Source organism: Symphalangus syndactylus, chromosome 18 (genome assembly GCF_028878055.3).
Source record: "Symphalangus syndactylus isolate Jambi chromosome 18, NHGRI_mSymSyn1-v2.1_pri, whole genome shotgun sequence".
Lineage (NCBI taxonomy): Eukaryota > Metazoa > Chordata > Mammalia > Primates > Hylobatidae > Symphalangus > Symphalangus syndactylus.
The window spans coordinates 72709539-72727671 of NC_072440.2; the positions used below are offsets into that span (position 1 = coordinate 72709539).

The 18133-nt window shown below is 44.9% G+C and overlaps 1 protein-coding gene across 23 annotated transcripts in view; it reads right to left on the reverse strand.

Moving 5' to 3' along the window:
• Window positions 1-7583: 7583 nt before the first annotated feature.
• RBFOX2 (RNA binding fox-1 homolog 2) overlaps window positions 7584-18133 on the reverse strand; it is a 291531-nt gene continuing 280981 nt past the window's right edge. For all 23 annotated transcript variants that reach the window (XM_055252938.2, XM_055252945.2, XM_055252942.2 and 20 more), the window contains 3 exons: window positions 15576-15664; window positions 15056-15128; window positions 7584-13079 (listed from right to left, as the gene is read on the reverse strand). In XM_055252938.2, the coding sequence (XP_055108913.1) occupies window positions 13035-13079; window positions 15056-15128; window positions 15576-15664 (207 nt within the window). In that variant the 3' untranslated portion in view covers window positions 7584-13034. The remainder of the gene's footprint in view (window positions 13080-15055; window positions 15129-15575; window positions 15665-18133) is intronic.

Below are 18133 nucleotides of genomic sequence, written 5' to 3' on the forward strand. Positions count from 1 at the left end.
GAGAATTGCTTGAACCCAGGAGGCAGAGGTTGCAGTGAGCCGAGATGGTGCCGCTGCACTCCAGCCTGGTGACAGAGTGAGCCTCCGTCTCAAGAAAAAAAAAAAAAAAAAAAGAACCACATGAAGGCTCTACTCAGATCAATCCTAGTTCTGATGCCCACAGCTGGCCTGGCAGGTGCCACAGACATTGAGGGATGCGTGGCAGCTCCAAGGCTCTGGTACTGGAGACAGAGAGCTGAATACAAAAGAGGCCTGGCCTCAAAGAATTCAAAATAACACAGCACGAAGCCAAGTATGGCAAGAATAAAGTCATGCTGCAGAGAGCTCAGAGGCAAGTGAGATGATGGGGGCTGGAGTATGTCGGAAATGTTCAGAGAAATGGTCTTGAGGGAAAAGGAGGTGGAAGGATAGGCTGTGTGGGAGGGAAAAAAAAGGAGATTTCTGGTCAGGCATGGTGGCTCACGCCTATAATCCCAGCGCTTTGGGAGCTGAGGCGGGCAGATCACTTAAGGTCAGGAGTTTGAGACCAGCCTGGCCAACATGGTGAAATCCCATCTCTACTAAAAATACAAAAACTAACCAGGCGTGGTGGCACATGCTTGTAATTTCAGCTACCCAGGAGGCTGAGCCAGGAGAATCACTTGAATCTGGGAGGCAGAGGTTGCAGTGAGCCAAGATCGTGCCGCTGCACTCCAGCTTGGGTGACAGAGTGAGACTCCATCTCAGAAAAAAAAAAAGAAAGAAAAGAAAGAAAGAAACGGTGAGGGGGGGAGTTCAATGGCTGGTGGCTGGGCCAGGGCATGCACTCCTACCTTGAGCCAGATCCGGGTGTAGGTGCCTGCCCTTGCAGACCCTGGTCATGTCCTAGGTCCTTGCGGTGAACAGACAAGGAAGGCCCCCGCCCTTGTGGGACTTACAATCTCATGGGGATGGTCTTTGAGGTCCCTTTCAGCTTGGACTCCTCATTACTGATTCTAAGCCTGAAAGATGGTTTGAGGCCAGGACTGGGAGGTGCCTTCAATGCCAGGCTAAGGAGTTTAGAATTTTGCCCACAGACAACACAAGCTGTCCACGGAGATGGAGCAGGAGCTCATGTGAGAACAAAGGTGTTTAGGAAGACTGATCTGGCTGAGAGGCACAGAACCACAATCCTTGAATATTTCCACTGACTCCCTCATACCCTGGCTGCCTCTTCCCTGCATTTAAATTAATAGGCTTTAACATTAATAGACTTTATTTTTTAGAGTGAATTTGAGTGGAAAGCACAGAGAGCTCCCCCACACCCTCTCCCCTCACCCTAGGCCATCATCATCTAGCACCATGTGGTAACATTGGTTACCACTGATGAACCTTCATAGAGACATCAATCCCAGCCTTTTTAAAAATGAGCTTTTCGGCCCGGTGCAGTAGCTCACGCCTGTAAGTAATCTCAGCACTTTGGGAGGCCGAGGTGGGTGGATCACTTGAGGTCAGGAGTTTGAAACCAGCCCGATCAACGTGATGAAACTCCGAGTTAAAAGAAAAAAAAAATACAATACTAGCAGGCGTGGTGGCTCACACCTGTAATCCCAGCTACTTGGGAGGCTGAGGCAGGAGAATCACTTGAACCCAGGAGGCAGAGGTGGCAGTAAGCTGAGATCGCACCATTACACTTCAGCCTGGGCAACAAGAGCAAAACTCCACCTCAAAACAAAACAAACAAATAAAAAGAGCTCTTCTGTTCTCTGTCTCTCAGCACCCTTTGAGAAGATGGCAGGATCCAAAATCCTGTAGTGGCGGATTCCAGCCAGCGTTCACATTAAGATTATCTTTGGCCTCTTCACAAAATTCAGATGCTCAGACCCCACTTGGACCGAATGAGTTGGAGCCTGCGGGTCTGCAGCCTGGGTGTGTAAATAGTGCTCTGATTTGCTCCTTTGGTTGAGAACCTCCAATATTTGGCCTAGAACTGGGTTGGGTAGTCTCCAAAACGGAGGCACCATTTTCCCGATATGCTGCTGTGTGGTGCCAGCTTTTGTGGCCACTTGGTCACAATTGCTCCTGTACAGCTTCTGACGGGACTTAGTGAATGCACAGGCATTTTACGATCTCCCAGGGGAAGGCGGAGCGCTCGGGTGGGAGTGCACGATAGGGTCAGCCCCATGCCTGGGACTGAGCATTTGTTTAGGCTTGATTTCCACCTGGAGAGACAAGTTCTGTTATCAACAATACAGAGTCAGCACTTCCACCTTGGGAGGGGCCCCACAGAATAGTTTTTTTTTTTTTTTTGAGACAGAGTCTCACTTTGTCACCCAGACTGGAGTGCAGTGGCACGATCTCAGCTCACAGCAACTTCCACCTCCTGGGTTCAAGCGATTCTCCTGCCTCAGCCTCCTGAGTAGCTGGGGTTACAGGCGCGTGGCATCATGCCCGGCTAATTTTTGTGTTTTTAGTAGAGATGGGGTTTTACCATGTTGACCAGGCTGGTCTCGAACTCTGACCTCAGATGAGCCACCCACCTCGGCCTCCCAAAGTGCTGGGGTTACAGGCATGAGCCACCATGCCTGGCCAGAATAGCTTATCTATCCTGACATCCTACAGAGGGGAAGCTGTGGGGCAGATGGGCAGAGATTTGACTGAGACCACACAGTTTCCTATGGCTCAGGGAGAAACACTTGGCTGCTGCTCCTTGAAATCCAGTTTTCTTTTCAAACAAACAAACAAACAAACAAAAAAACTGCATCATTGGTTGCCATCGCAGGGGCCACTGGCCACTTGGGAGCACGGAGGGGAGGCTACTCTCTGAGCACTCCTTGTCCTCAACAGACGAACAGAAGTGGAAGCCTGAGGCCAGGGCCACCTTTTGACTTATCTTAAACTTTTTGTAAATTCATCTTGTGTTTTAAATAAAGTCTCAGAGAACTATGTGCAGTTTCATTCTCAGACACTCTGCCTGTGCTTGTCGTATTCCTGGCTGGGAGTTTGAATCTGTGTCTCTTCGTGGAACCGTCAGTATGGTTTATATGATGGGAGCTACAGCAGGTGCCTCAGTGAGGCGTTAGGAAGCTGGACGTGATTAATCTGGTCCTTTACCCTCTGGAAGCTCAGTCTGGTGGTGGGAAGAGACATGTACTAATTACCTAAGAGAAAATCCAGTTTCTCCAGGCTTTGTTTCCAAATGGCACCAATATATGGCTGCACGTTACCAATCAATGTTCATGTGATGAATGGAAGCTGCGGACTGGGGCTAAGCTTGAGTCAGAGAAAAGCATCATTGCTAAAGCCTGTCAAAACAGGAAGAATTATGTAAGCGGAAGGGGTTTGAGCCAAAAAAATCAAATGTATAAAGCATCTACTATGTGCTAGACAAAGATGACTTGTCTTTGGATGCTGTCTGTCTAGTTGGTCCAGAGGTCAGCACCTCTCACTGCCTGATAAAAGGTCAGCCAGCCACATGCTACACCTGAGGACTACGGGTGGAGACCAAGGAATCAGCTCGACTTGCTGACTGTTTGCAAGCGGAGAGAAGTCCTCACTGAGGACCGGCAGCCACCCAAGACGAAAGTAGGAACACACCCCCCTTTAGCAAAATATTTTTCTTTACATCATTTTCTCTTTCCTCCTTAGGGTTTTAACATGGTTATTGCCAACTGTTGTCCAACTTATTGACCTGGGGAACTGCTTGGTGTGATTTTTTTGTCTCCCCCACATCCGATTCCTATGTTGATACCGTAACCCCCAATGTGATGGTGTTAGGAGATGGGGCCTTTCAGGAGGTGATTAGATCATCAGGGTGGTGCCCTCATGAATGGGATTAGTGCCCTTATAAGAGGCCCCACAGAGCTAGCTAGCCTCTTCCACCATTGGATGAATAGTGAGAAGGAGCTCTAAACCAGGAAAGGGGCCCGCACCAGTCATAGAATCTGCTGGAGCCTTGACCTTGGACTTCCCAGCCTCTGGAACTGTGAGAAATAAACTTATGTTATTTTTAAATTTTTTTTGAGATGGGAGTTTTGCTCTTGTTGCCCAGGCTGGAGTGCAATGGCCCAATCACCGCTCGCTGCAACCTCTGCCTCCCAGGTTCAAGCGATTCTCCTGCCTCAGCCTCCCGAGTAGCTGGGATTACAGGTGCCTGCCATCATGCCCAGCTAATTTTTGTATTTTTAGTAGAGACAGGGTTTCACTATGTTGGCCCGGCTGGTCTCGAACTCCTGACATCAGGAGATCCACCCCCCTTGGCCTCCCAAAGTGCTGGGATTACAGGCGTGAGCCACTGTGCCCAGCCAACTTCTGTTATTTAAAAATTACTCTGCTTATGGTATTTTGTTATCAGCTCAAATGCACTAGAGACAGGAGCATAGGTTTTGAATAGAAAGAGGGTTTATTTCAAGCACATTGAATTTTAGAAGCCTGTGGGGCTGCAGCTGGATGTGAGTCTAGACTCTAGGAAAGCTTTATGAACTCCAGTTTGGATTTAAGAGTCATTAGCTTACAGGCAGAAATTGGTCTGAACAGTGATCTTTTCAGTGGAGTATGGGAAGAAGGTGGCCTACAACTGAGCCCTAGAGGAATAACACGATTTAAAAAAGAGCTAGAGGAAGAGGAGCCTAGAAGAGGCAGAGAGGCAGCCAGAGACATGAGTGCAGGGCTGGCTCTGATTTCTGTGGGGTTTCTGCAAGAGCAGTACTTACAAACACTAGCAGTCAGAGGTTAAGGGCATAGACTTGGGAGCAACTGCCTGGGTTTGGATCCTGGTTCTGCAACTTCCTACTTATGTGACTTTGGGAAAGTTATTTAATCTCTCTATGCTTCCAGCTTCATCTTTTAACAGAGGAATAACAATACTGTCAGGTATGGGCTTTGATTTCTCCCTCCTTAGAAGCTGATGCATTAGCCTGTTATTGTTTCATGGATATTGGTGGAAGACACAAGACTCGGTGAAAGGCAAAGGACTTTATTACTCACAGTGCAGCAAGCAGCATGAGCAGCAGCACATGGAACAGTTCCATGAGCCCCCGAGTCCCACAGGCCTGGATAGATGTAGTGCAGGTAGTAGGTTTGCACTGCAGCTGAGGAGCACTGAGCTTAGGGGATCCACCTCTTTTATAACAGGTAGTAAGCAAGCTTGCTCTTTACCCTGAGGGGATACAAGTTTCCTTGCTGCAAACACAACCCCCAGAAATGGCCTGGGGAAGGGGCAATCCAGGCTTTGCATGCTTGTCAAGCCCAGCAAGAAGGCAGGAAAGCTGCAGAGAGAAGTGCCTCAGGGGGCACCCGCCTCACAGAGCTGCTGGGAAGATGAAAGGAGTGAAAATGGGCAAGTGCCACCAACAGCGCTCTGCACACTTGTCCACTGTTGTTACTAGGGGTGGCAATGTGGAGGAAGGCAGGGCTGAAAACTGCATCATTTACATCCAAAATGGAAAGCAGTAATTCAACAAATAGGTACTGAATGCTTACAAAGCACCAGGCAAACGGATCAGCAGCCAACAGAACAAAGTCTTTGACCTCCAGGTGCCTGCATTTTAGTACAGAAAGACAGACACCAAATAAACTACCAGGGGAGCACATTGTACAGGGCCTTGTAGACCAAAATAAGGACCTCGAACTGGCTACGGGATGGGAAGCCAAAGAAGTTTGCACAAAAGCATGTCACAATCCGATTTGAACAGGCTGTTGAGAGAACAAACTTCAGCCATGGAGTGCTGTCGGAGAAAAGGTGGAGGCAAGGAGACCAGTTTAGGAGATAAGACGAGGCCGGGCAAGGACATGCCAGCTTGGAGTGGGTGGTGGTGGTGAGGTACTCACCCACTTTGGCCTGTCACAGTCCAACACACAAGGGAAGCAGCCTTGGGAACACTCAGCAGTCAAGCAAGTGGACAGAGGAGCATCCGTTAACTGTCATCCTCAGGGGCTGCTTCCAGGTAGTGGAGGCAGAAGGCAGGCAGCCACAGAGTGAAGATCAAGTAATTGGAGTCAGCCGGTAGAAACTTATTCCAGAAGTTTGCCATGAAAGAAACAACTTAGGGCCAGGTGTGGTGGCTCACGCCTATAATTCTAGCACTTTGGGAGGCCAAGGCGGGTGAATCTTTGAGGTCAAGAGTTTGAGACCAGCCTGGCCAACATGGTGAAACTCCGTCTCTACCAAAAATACAAAAATTAGCCGGGTTGGTGGTGCGTGCCTATAATCCCAGCTACTCACGAGGCTGACGAAAGAGAATTGCTTGAACCTGGGAGGCAGAGGGTGCAGTGAGTCGAGATAGCATCACTGCACTGCAGCCTGGGCGATAGAGTGAGACCCTGTCTCAAAAAAAAAAAAAAAAAAAAAAAAAGAAAGAAAAAAAGTTCAATGAATAGCTTGAGATTTTCCAATTTTTTTTTTTAACTTTTTAAGATCTAAGCACGCTTAACTACCAAAGGGACTATTGAGAGGAAGAGGCAAACCAGGCAAGGGAGGAAACTGAAGCAAAGCACCGAGAAGGTGGGAAAGGCTGGGAGGCAGAGCACAGGTGTGGGGTTCACAGTGATGTGAAGAATGCCTCTAATAGAGCGAGAGAGAAGGGGAAAGACACCCTGTGTGGAATTCAAGTAGGCTTGTAGACCTGGTAGTGAGAATTCATTCAGGGAGATTGTGTCTGACAACCTCCATATTCTCTGTGAAATAGGAAGCATGATGATCTCATATGGTGAAGTGAAGGGAGTTAGAGATTTATGGATTATGGAGAATTTCAGAGATTTAGGAATTATTGGCTGAGAAACAAAACAAACGCAGCAAGGGATGGGTTTCAGCACAGGTGAGAAAGAAAAGAGGCCAGGCGTGGCGGCTCACGCCTGTAATGCCAGCACTTTGGGAGGCTGAGGTGGGAGGATCACTTGAGGCCAGGAGTTCGAGACCAGCCTGGGCAACACAGTGAAGCCCCATCTCTACAAAAAATTTTGCCGGGTGTGGTGGCGTGCACCTGTAGTTCCAGCTTCTCAGGAGGCTGAGGTGGGAGGATCACTTGAGCCCAGGAGTTTGAGGCTACAGTGAGCCTTGATCACACCACTGCACTCCAGCCTGGGCGACAGAGTGAGACCCTGTCTTAAGGGGAAAAAAAAGAAAAGAAACAGGAAGGAAAGGGCTAGGCAGGACATATTTTCTACGGTTGAACAAAAAGTGAGGGAGCCTGGGGGGCAGCCGGAGAGCCAGGGGCAGCAGGGACAGAGGAGGCAAGGCAGGGAAATAACACTTTGATAAGGTCAAGTGGGGCCACAGCCCCTGGCAAGGACAGTGTCTGTGGTACAGTAAAGGCAGGAGTTGAATCTAGGGGAGGGTGGATGGGGAAGAAGTGAAGCCGAAAGATCTCAGAAGCAGCTTTTGGACAGACTGGAGTTCAGCAGCTGGGGAAGCTAAGAGCAGCTGACATGGGCCCACTTGCTGGCCTCGTTTACCTTCTGGCTTATCATCACCATTTAGAATGTCTCACCTTAGAACGCCTGGCACTTTTCCTTCTTGTTCCCCCCGCCCCCCACCCCCCCGCTTAAAAAGTCAAATCCAAGTTGTATCTTTGGAGCCTCAGGCAGAGGCAACAGGGAACGAGGATTAATACACACAGGCCAAAGAATGGTGTTTCTCTCTTTTATTTAAAAACAGTGCTTCATTACCATGTGCAAAGGCAGAGGCAGGGCTCCTCCTTCGCTTAGAGTTTATAAAAGCCAGCAACATGATCAATAATTTATACACATGGAGAGTAATACAAAAAAATAAGGAATAAAAGCTAAAGATCTAACTACTCCGACCTTCACAATTCCAGCTACTTGATAATAATAGGAGTAACCCAATGAATACTGTATGGTCTGAAAGCTACTATACAATATGATTCTTAACGAGAAGGGAAGGGAATTAGAGACTGTCACAAAGCCCTGGGATGCTTCTCTGGAGTTAGCAGGGAAACAGGACCCTGGGCAAGCAGCTCGGGTGTCCTAGGAAGTGATTCTGGGGGAGGACGGGAGGGGAGAGAGAAGGCTAGGTGGTCGATTACATAAGCATCCCATGTAATGCCCCCATGCCCCAAAGGTACCTGTTTTGCCATGGCAATGGGAGGGGCTGGAGGAACAGCATGTTGCATGTAGGGATGGTCCGGTCCCTGCCATGGGGAGTGGGGAGAAGAGGAGAGGTTCTGTGGCATTTTGAGCCTTGCAAAGATTTGGACTGGAAAGCTCAGAGACTCAGGTAGGTCAGCCTGTCAGGGACAAGTACACTCCACCAGCTCTCTTCTCGCTTTGCAGCCCTAGCTTACGTGTGTCAGCCCCAGGTTTGCTCCAGCTATTCACAAGCAGAATATAACACAAGAAAAACAATTCATATCCCTTAGGGAAAAAAGAGAATCAATTCATCACTCGATATATAATACAGCCAAAATGAGCTGCCAAAACAAGCACACACACAAATACTGTGAACAGAAAAATACAAGAAAATGACTAAGCTGGGAGTCTTGACGGGGTATGGACATTGCTTAAAGCACTTATCAGTCCCCGGAAAAACCAAACCAAAACATATTTTTTAAAAATTCAAAAACTCATGTACCCCCTGGGAAACTGGTGTTGGTAACAAAGGGCAGGGGGTGGGGAGAGAAAAGAGAATCACCGTTCCCTTTTTGCTCGCCAGTGTGAGTGGAGTCCTCAGGTCACCGGCATGTACACAAGTACCAGACAAGGAGGACCAAGTCCCTCTGCTGGTGGCCTCCTAAAAGGCAAGGCTTGAGTTTTGGCTGATGAGCAGTTCTCTCCGTTACCAATCTCTGCCAACCAGCACTACCATGGCTGAATTGATCTACCGTTTTCCTGAGTAAACTGTAACTGGCTACAGTTTCGGTAACATGGAAAAGAACTCAGCTACTACAGCCAACTGCAATACTTCAGGAACCCCCTCCATCCCTGGGCTCCTCACTCCTAGTGCATCTGATTGAGGAATTTGATAACTTGCTGCGGTCTGGTCTGTAAGCCTTATTTGCAAAGAAAGGTGCCAGGGACTCTGTTACACTCACTAAACCAGAGGGCACACACTGGCTTAGGACACCCAGAGCCTACTTGGAAGGGGCCCTGTTTCATGCTCTAGCTCTTGGATGGCTATTGCCTGGCTGATCAGTAAAGCAAGTATGAAGGAAGTACACAGGAAAAGGAAAGGGAGGGAAGAGGCTTTTGGACAGTAACATTTCCAAAAAAATATAGTGTTTTATGCAACAGGGAGAATCAAGTTTCACTGTGTATACTACAAATGGTCAAACATTTTCAAGAGCATGACAAAATAAAAACACACAAATTTACGTCCGACGTTCACCTTGCCCACTATTTTTTTCCTATCTTAAAACAGTGCAAACAGGTAACTTATGCTTTTAAAACACCACGACCCCTTCCCCACCCCCCAAAGTCCCTTTCCTCCTAGTATCTGGGGGAAAAATCTGCAATTCTGCAAATGTTACTGTGCTAGGGGATTGCAAGCAGCAGAGAACTGGCTGAACTTAGCAAAAGGGGAGGACCCGTCAGTTTCCCCGTTCCCCTCCTTAAACATCTAAGTGCTTTCCAGTCTGTCCCTTGGTTGGCCTTGTTCTCCTGCCAGAGGGAAGGGGGTTCATCATGCCCTTCTTGCATATCCTTGGGGTTGCTTCCATCCCTGTTTGGTGTCTCCCTCATGTCTGGAAGCTATATAACTAGTTACAGGGTGGTAGTGATTAACCCACTTATCTGCTAGATCTCTAGTAAAGCAGAATTCTAAGCTAAGAGCAGTTCAGCCCCTGAGGAGTCACACATTTGAGGAAAAGCTGCTATCGATGACTTCTATTGTCTAGATTTCCACTAGCTCCCCTCAGACTAACAGTTGTGCCCCAGTCCATTTCTCAAAGAAAAAAAAATGTTGGCCCAATTCAGACTGTGGCTGTTGGAGGATGATGGTGATAGTAGGTTTTGTTAAACCCGAGAGCCTGACAAACGGTGAATCACAATGGCTGATCTGAGTTAATGGAAATTGAACTAAGTGACACAAGGAATTCTGGAAAATGCCTATGGGCAGCTCTCTGGGCTCGAAGAGCGACATGGAGATAAAGGTGTTCACTAGAGGCCTCCTTTAAGGAGCCCAGCTTCCAAGAGCACAGAAAGTACAGGCCATGAAAAAGAATCATGCATGTACTGTGATTTAGCATCAGTGAGTTTTCTGGAATTATCAGCCAGCATCCTCTAACAAACTCACGAAATGCCAGACTCCTCTGACTCTCTTTCTTAATACGGTGAGAACCAGAGTCAGAAACAGACAAGCAGTGCTGCTTCAAGCAACCTGCCTCTGGTGAAGTTGACTGTATGGAGTCTCAAAGTTCAAAAGGTGACGGGGAGGTTGATACTGTGAAATCTAGATGCTTGTAAGAGCCCCAATTCTCAGTGTTGACACTGAAAACCAAAGACCCTTTCATAAAAAGCAGAACTCCATTTATTCTTTCTTAGAAAAGAGAGCTGGAGGAAGCGGTGTTAAACACCATCCCTGGAAATGCAGCAGAAACCACTGGGAAGCACAGAGCTTGCCTTTGGAGGCCTCAGCCAGAACCAGCTGAACTGAGATGCACTCAAGGTGCCTCAAGCTCAAGATTCTGCCTCTCTTAAAAGGTCTGTGGGAGATGCCTTCTCTACCTTTCCCATTATCCTTACCTCTTTCTAGGAAAAAAGAAGAGAAAAACTCGTAAACTCATTCTCCTATTCTCCCCTGCTATGGATACAACCATTTAGAATTTGGCCTAGTCTCCACTGAGTACGTGGCTTGCCATCTTTTGGGAATGGCCCCTTTGTGATCATGACCCCAAACTTCCGTTTTTTTAGTCAGCTAAAGTTCTCCCTCAAAGCAAAAGCAAAAGCAAAATCCTCCCTGCCCCCATTCCCTAGAACTGTGAAAGCCCGCATCCCATTCCCCGCTCCTCTAACTAAAATATTTATATACATACAACAAAAATTGTCTTAACAGCAACAAACCAAACTTTGGCTTGGGGTGGGGGGACCCTTAAAAATGGCCAATGGACTGGGCAGTTGGAGTCCCCTTATTCTCTGTCTTCCTCCCCAGAATCAGCAATAATTGCATCGAGGCCTCTAGCTTCCTTGACATCGCCCCTAGTTTCAGGCACAGCCTCTCTCCCAGTTATGAGGCGAGACAGGATTCTGAAGGGGGAAAGGATATGTATTCTACATGACAGGTCAACGCCCTCTCAGATATATCACTCTGCTTACAAAGAATGCTTGATGCTGTCATAGGTCAGTCATTTTAACTCAGGGACATGAGTCAGTTATCAGTCAAGAACGTGTGTGGAGGCAGGAGTTAAAAACAAACCCAAAACAAACCCATAACAAACCAGAAGCTCCATGTCTCTGAATTACTCCCTTTAGCAGCTGTCCCTTGGGTGAAAGGTCACCCTAGTACCAATGTGAATAGACCAGGGAGCCAAAAAGACCATGCTTTTCTATTTCCTAATGCCTTCATCTGGGAAATGCTGTAGGACACTTGCTTTTATCAGTTCTATCTAACAGCTAGAAGAGAAACACTCTCTCCTACCTTGATAACATAGAAAATTACAGCCAGATGGCAATGGCAGTGACTCACTGCGTGACTCTTTCTGGCGATATAGAAGACCCTTGCCATTTCAGACCCTCCTTCCAATATGGGAAGGCAGCAATCTCAGGGCCTCTGCATTTTATGTCCTGTAGTGTTAATGTACACAAAGTGGTCCGGGTGCTCAGCTGGCTGTTTTGGAGGACAGTGAGAAGCTCAGCGGGATAGCCACAGGCTCAGGACTGTGGATAGAGAAGTGACTCATAAAGGCTCTGGAAGATGAAAATTCCTATGGCTTTGGAGCAAGTACAAAGTGCCTCTGCCTGCCCTTCCATGTCCTCATCACCAAAACTTCCAGGGACTACTGACCTAGGACCTGGTACTCTATCTTTCCCCAGCAGATTCTTTATTCTATTTTTTAAACTTTGTACTTTCTGAGGCAAGAAAAAAGTAAGAAATACCAGATCTTCTAATATTCCTTTTCTCTTCCTCGCCCTCTTTAATGGCTGTGAACAATTTGTACTTCTAATCCTCAAGACATCTGGGGGAAATCTGGCCACTGGCTTATTCGTTTTTCTGTCCCTGGGTCCTAAATTCCTGAATCTTATCGACATGAGAGCAGGGTGTTAATAAAAGAATACATGAGCTAAGCTGTGGTTCAATTAAAGGAGAAGAAGCCTAGAAGGAATGCTAGGTTACAGGAACAAAAGAAATGATCTTTTTCACACTCCACAGTTCATTCTGAGATCGGTTTCCTAATGAGGTGTTTATTATCCACAGTCTGAGAGCACGTTTGGAAATATCAATACTATAATTCCAAAAACTATGCCAACTGTCTCAGGCTGTGCGTGTAAGATGATTGTAAAAAGAATGGAGAAGACAGGAGGGAAGAGGAGAGGAAAGCGTCTTTTTAATTCTCCTGCTTTATAAGCACAAATTCCTATCTATCAGCATGTGGATTCCAGCCACAGCCAACCAGAATTGCCTGTCAAAGACCAGAAACTCAGAAGACTAGAAGAATATCCTGTTGCAGAAAGATCTCTTCCACTTCTGCTTGTCCCCCAGCCATTCAGCACCAGATACACTTTGGTAATTCTGTCTGCTGATTTCTGATCAGATGCATTTATCGGCTCCTAATGTCTCTCCTTCCTCCTTGACTGCCTCTTCCGTGATTGATAGAATAAGCTAAGCACGGACATACAGACATGGAAATGCATTATTTTTTTTTTTTTTTACCACAGTTTAAAAAAAAAAAAAGAAAAAAATGCACAATCTTTGGAACAAAAGAATTAAAGGCAGAAATTTAAAGGAAAAATACATATTCAAAGAACATAGTGAGGTATAAAAAAGTATTCTTTCTTTTTTTGTGTTTTTTTTTGTTTGTTTGTTTTTCCTCTTCATCTTGCTATAGAGTTCCTCTACTAGTAAATATTGCAATAGCCAGGCCTCATGAACTGGGGGGCTGTCCCATTTGCAGGGGTCTCACGTCACTTCAGTAGGGGGCAAATCGGCTGTAGCCACCTCGGTATAAACTCGCCTGCAGTAATTAAAGAGATAAAAATAATTAAAAGGTTGATGAAAGAAGCATTAACAGTGAAGAAAAATGTCCAGAAAGGGATCTAGAAACACAGCCTGCTTTGAAGCCTCAAAGCAACTGATCAAGCATTGCCTTGTGCAGTGAAGTCAGGAAACCAACTTCTGCTTCTAAGGTGCTCAAACCAGAGCCCAATATATTTATTGCTGACCTGATATTCTCAAGGAGAGTATGATGACATTTTATTTCATTATTTACATGAATTAGCACAGAAGGGAAACAATACACAGTTGAAAACTAGTTCTGCAAAGAGTTTGATTTTTAAAAGCACAGGTTTTTGTTTACCTTGATACAGCCTTATAATCCTGGTGGAAAACAGATCACCAGTTTCCCCTTCTCAAATATGACCCATCGGCAGTGCACGTTACTTCTGACACGATCCCTGCCATGTGTGGTCACAGCCCATGTTTGAGATGGTGCCGCATCTAAACCTGAGCCAGTCTTTAATAGAGTCTGTTTCCTCTATCATCTACGAAGCACACCAACTAGGCTGTTTCTTGACACATTCACATTTATATATCTAGCTGGGGTTTTATCTAGGCTTTACTCCTTTATCTTTACCAAATGACTATCTAATGGCTTATCTCTTTCAATTAGAAGTTTCCCAGGAATGCATCTTTCTCAGGTCATTCTTTTAGCATAGGACTTATATCAGTTTAGGAGGAAATACAACCTCAGGAACTTCCACCACTGCCTTTATATTGTAATGCTCTACTTCATTTATAAACATATATTCCCTCAGGGTCCCCCATTACTTCCTTCCGCAAATCTTCATCAGTAGAAATTTGGTGTGAGAAGTAGCTTTCTCATATTCCTTTAGGTCTTACATTTTACACTTCACTCTGTCTCCTTTTCAAACAACTCTGCCCATGTTCAGAGGTAGTTGCCCAGTTGCATTTTGGATTAGAGAGCAAGCCTGGCAGAGGTGTCACTGTGGAATGGCCTGTCTTTGTTGCAGCCTGTGAGTCCTAATCACTGAAACTGGAGGCATCCGAGCCAACACAATAATACTGCAGTAAGGTGGTTGGTCAGAAGAAATTATGCTAGTTCTATGGACTTCTTCGATACTTCTATCAAAAACACCATATTTTGCCACAATTGTTATCAATAATCAATAATAAAATATCCTATAAAGCATTCACTTAGGAATTTCTAGTACTATCTACCAGAAGGCTTAGGAAGAGCAGAGACATCCTTTAGATTTGCATTTGAAACTTAAGTTTTTGAAAAGCTTACTGTGAATACTAGCGCCTTATGCTCCATGCTCCTTTGCCAACGCCTATCAGTGAAACTATGCCACAGGTATGCACTCAACATTTTTTTTTTTTTTTTTTTGAGACGGAGTCTCGCTCTGTCGCCCAGGCTGGAGTGCAGTGGCGCAATCTCGGCTCACTGCAAGCTCCGCCTCCCGGGTTCACGCCATTCTCCTGCCTCAGCCTCTCCGAGTAGCTGGGACTACAGGTGCTCGCCACCACGCCCGACTAATTTTTTTGTATTTGTAGTAGAGACGGGGTTTCACCGTGGTCTCGATCTCCTGACCTCGTGATCCGCCCGCCTTGGCCTCCCAAAGTGCTGGGATTACAAGCGTGAGCCACCGCGCCCGGCGGTATGCACTCAACATTTGAACCAATAGGAAACATTCACCAGTTCCCCTATTTCTCTCACAGATGATGCCACTACTTGGGGCACACTATCAATGATCATTCCTTTCTGCTGCCCTTAACTAGGCCATGTGGCTCACATTATAATAACACACAAATAAAGAGGGTGACATGAAACTTCCAGATAGATCTGTGTGGCTTTAATACCTTGATGGTGGAAGAAAGGCTGAATTTACTACCTCCCTAGATCTTCTGTAGTCTATGGGTAAAAGAAGGAATGAAATGGTTTTATAAAGCAACGGTATATTATATACTTACCACAGCGCCAACTCCATAGCTAGCGGCAGGGGCAAGGGCGTGGTAGGGGTCGGCTGTGTACACCCTGCCATAACTGGAAAGAAGAAACACAATCAGACAGATAAAGAAAAGTGTATGATCTAAAAAAATTAAAGGGATTACTGTGCTTTAAGACTTGTGAGTCACTTGGTCTTGGATTATCATAAGGAAACTGGAATTATAAGGAATGGGAAAAAACCTTTCTAATTCTACTCCCTGAAGAAATTTGAAGTACTTCCATAAAATGGAAAAGAAAGGAGCTGGAGATGAGGAAGAGAGGGACTGGAGTCAAAGTCAAAGAAGAGATGAGAACAAGAAAGAGGGAGCGGAGGACAGAGTCGCATGACAGAGGCCATTAAGAGGTCTGCAGAAAGCCCAGGCTGGCAAGATGCCCGATGTGCTAAGAGCTGCTGTGGAAACGGTGAAGGGAGGAAAATGGGTGACATTCTGGGATGGAACAGCTCTCATGCATCCCAAAGCTCACCACTGTCTCTGTACATACCCGTCGCTGTAAGCGGCTGCAGCGGCTGCAGCAGCGGTGGCTGCGGTTGCAGTAGCAGGCTGTGCATATCTGTAGGCTGCATATCCACCCTACAGGAGAGAAGAGAACTGACTTTACAGATACCTCTCCCCCCAGGTGTACAGAAAAACACACACCCGCCCACACACAGACGTACATACATGTAGACACAGGGACTGACACAAACACAGACACACACATGGGAAGAAAATGTTTCAAACTGCATCAGTCTGCATGTTATTATTCCTCCAATAAAAAATTAGGCCCTACGATATGCAAGGATTTGCTTTCCAATTTGTGATAGTATTAAAAGTAAAGTTTGGTAGTACCTGTTAAATACAAGAAATGAAGATATAATTTTGGATCTGTCTTACTTCACAGTCTTTGTTGGAACTTTCAAAAGCGAAAATATTAACAGCAAGTTGGGAGAACTCTGACAAGAAATATAAATTATAAGGTTAAAACATATGAAATCTGTATGTGTTGACTTCAGATTCTCTAACGTGTTCTTGGATGGATTCATTAATAAGAGACTACAGCATGCAACAGAAACCTCTGCTCCATCCGGCCTAGCATGTTTGCCAAGAAGCTAAGATAATCAGGTAATATTTAGAAGGAAAAACAATGTAGATCAGGGGTCAGCAAACTTTGGCCTGTGAGCCAATGCAGCTTGCCACCTGTTTTTGAAAGTACTTGTGACAGAGACCAATGTCCTACAAAGCCAAAAATATTTACCACTTGGCCCTTTAGGGAAAGTCTGCCAATTCAGATCTACTGAAATCATACTTGAGCCAATCAATTACAAATTTCTGGGGATTCTTTGGCTGGATTCAAATAGATCAGGAACCCTGCTTCTAGCATTTAACTGCATTTTCCTACCCTAAAAGGTTTTGAGATTCTTACATATTAATCTTACAGTAGACTCTGAGCTTTTCTTCCAATAGTCCAAATATCCTCTCAGTCCTAAAGAATTTCAAACCATCACATCCTTCTATTTCACCTCAGTTTCGATAACCCAAATATACAAAAGGTTTTCACTATCAGGGTGAATCATGTACTCTTTCAGAAAGCATTTCAAGAGACAATCACAACAACAAATGCTTGCCACATGAGACATGATATTTTAAAAAGTGGCAAACTCTACCTTTTATTATTTTTCTTTACCCTTCTAGAATTCATCTATTTTACCTAAATGTAATTCAGATGCAAATTTTTATTATTGGCCTTTCACTATCAAAAACAACTCTGTTCAACTGGCCCAACTGAACATCATTTCAGTAGTGAACAATAGCATGAACACTTTATTTCTGTGGATAAAATGTGCTCATTTCTCATGGATATCTGAAGGTTTTTGCCCTGCGCTTTCTACTTTCTATTTTTTCAAATGTTCGATTTTTCTAAATCTACAAAAGAAATTTCAAATTTACTTCTGTATCATTTCTTGGGATTGAGAACAACTATTTTCTAATGGGACCCCTGTTCTTCTTAACCATCTTACGTGGCAGGTCCTAGCATGCTTCTTTTATTTCTGTTACACCTTATTTTAGAAATACCTATAATTTCTTATGAGCTTCTAAAGCCTTTTGCTTCTTTCTTATATAATTTGTGCTTTCTCTAAATGAAGAAACTGCATTGTGAGGGAAATTTATTCCTGCTCTTCAAGTTTATGCTGCTTGAAGTCAGGATAGTTTCAAATGTACTTTAAAAAATCCCTGACTGGCTTTCAGTGGTTATACATTATTCCTCCTTTGTTTTTCAAATGAGTGACTTAGAAAGTAAACATTTCCTTCTTAATTACGAATTCTTCCAGAGATATATGAAGACTCTAATTAATATTACCAAACACTGACAATGAAATGCTAATGAATGGGAACATGGCAGGAAGCACCCTTGGGGGCCGTTTCTGATCAACATGGTTCCTTGGAATTCTAGCAGGCCAGACAGATCTGGGCAAAGCTGTACACCCTGGCCACAACATAATTTAACTATTTCTTTCCCTTTTTTTTTTAAACATTTGTTAAAGCAAACGTTAATTGCAGTTGAAATTTTAACACTAAAATGAACCCTAGTAATTTTTCATTATAACTAGAGATGGTTCCATTAGTTTAGAATTTGTTTGCTAGTGTAAAGTTACAGCAGGGCTATTTAGTAAAACTTCTTTGCAAACAAGGGTAATTCAGCATTTTATTCTTTAGTATTACTCCAACCATCAAAGTAACATTAAAAAAATGTTAAAGTTAGGCAATAAAAGCAGTTAAAGCTCAATTCATGTTTACCTAAGTAAAAAAATTAAAAACTGAAGTCTTATGCCATATGGCAGAGGTATAAATTCTTGCAAAGGGATACTGAGGTTCAAAAGCACTCATCCAAGGGTAGGTTTCACACCTGACTCTCAGGAAGACTGAGTGAGGTACTGGAGGTACGATCTCTGAGTATTCTATCAAATCATGGCTTTGAGCTGTATTCTACTCATTCTGGAAAAAACACGTTCTAAGTGAGGTTGCTGACAGAACCAATTTCCCCTCATTTTCCTAGGCCTA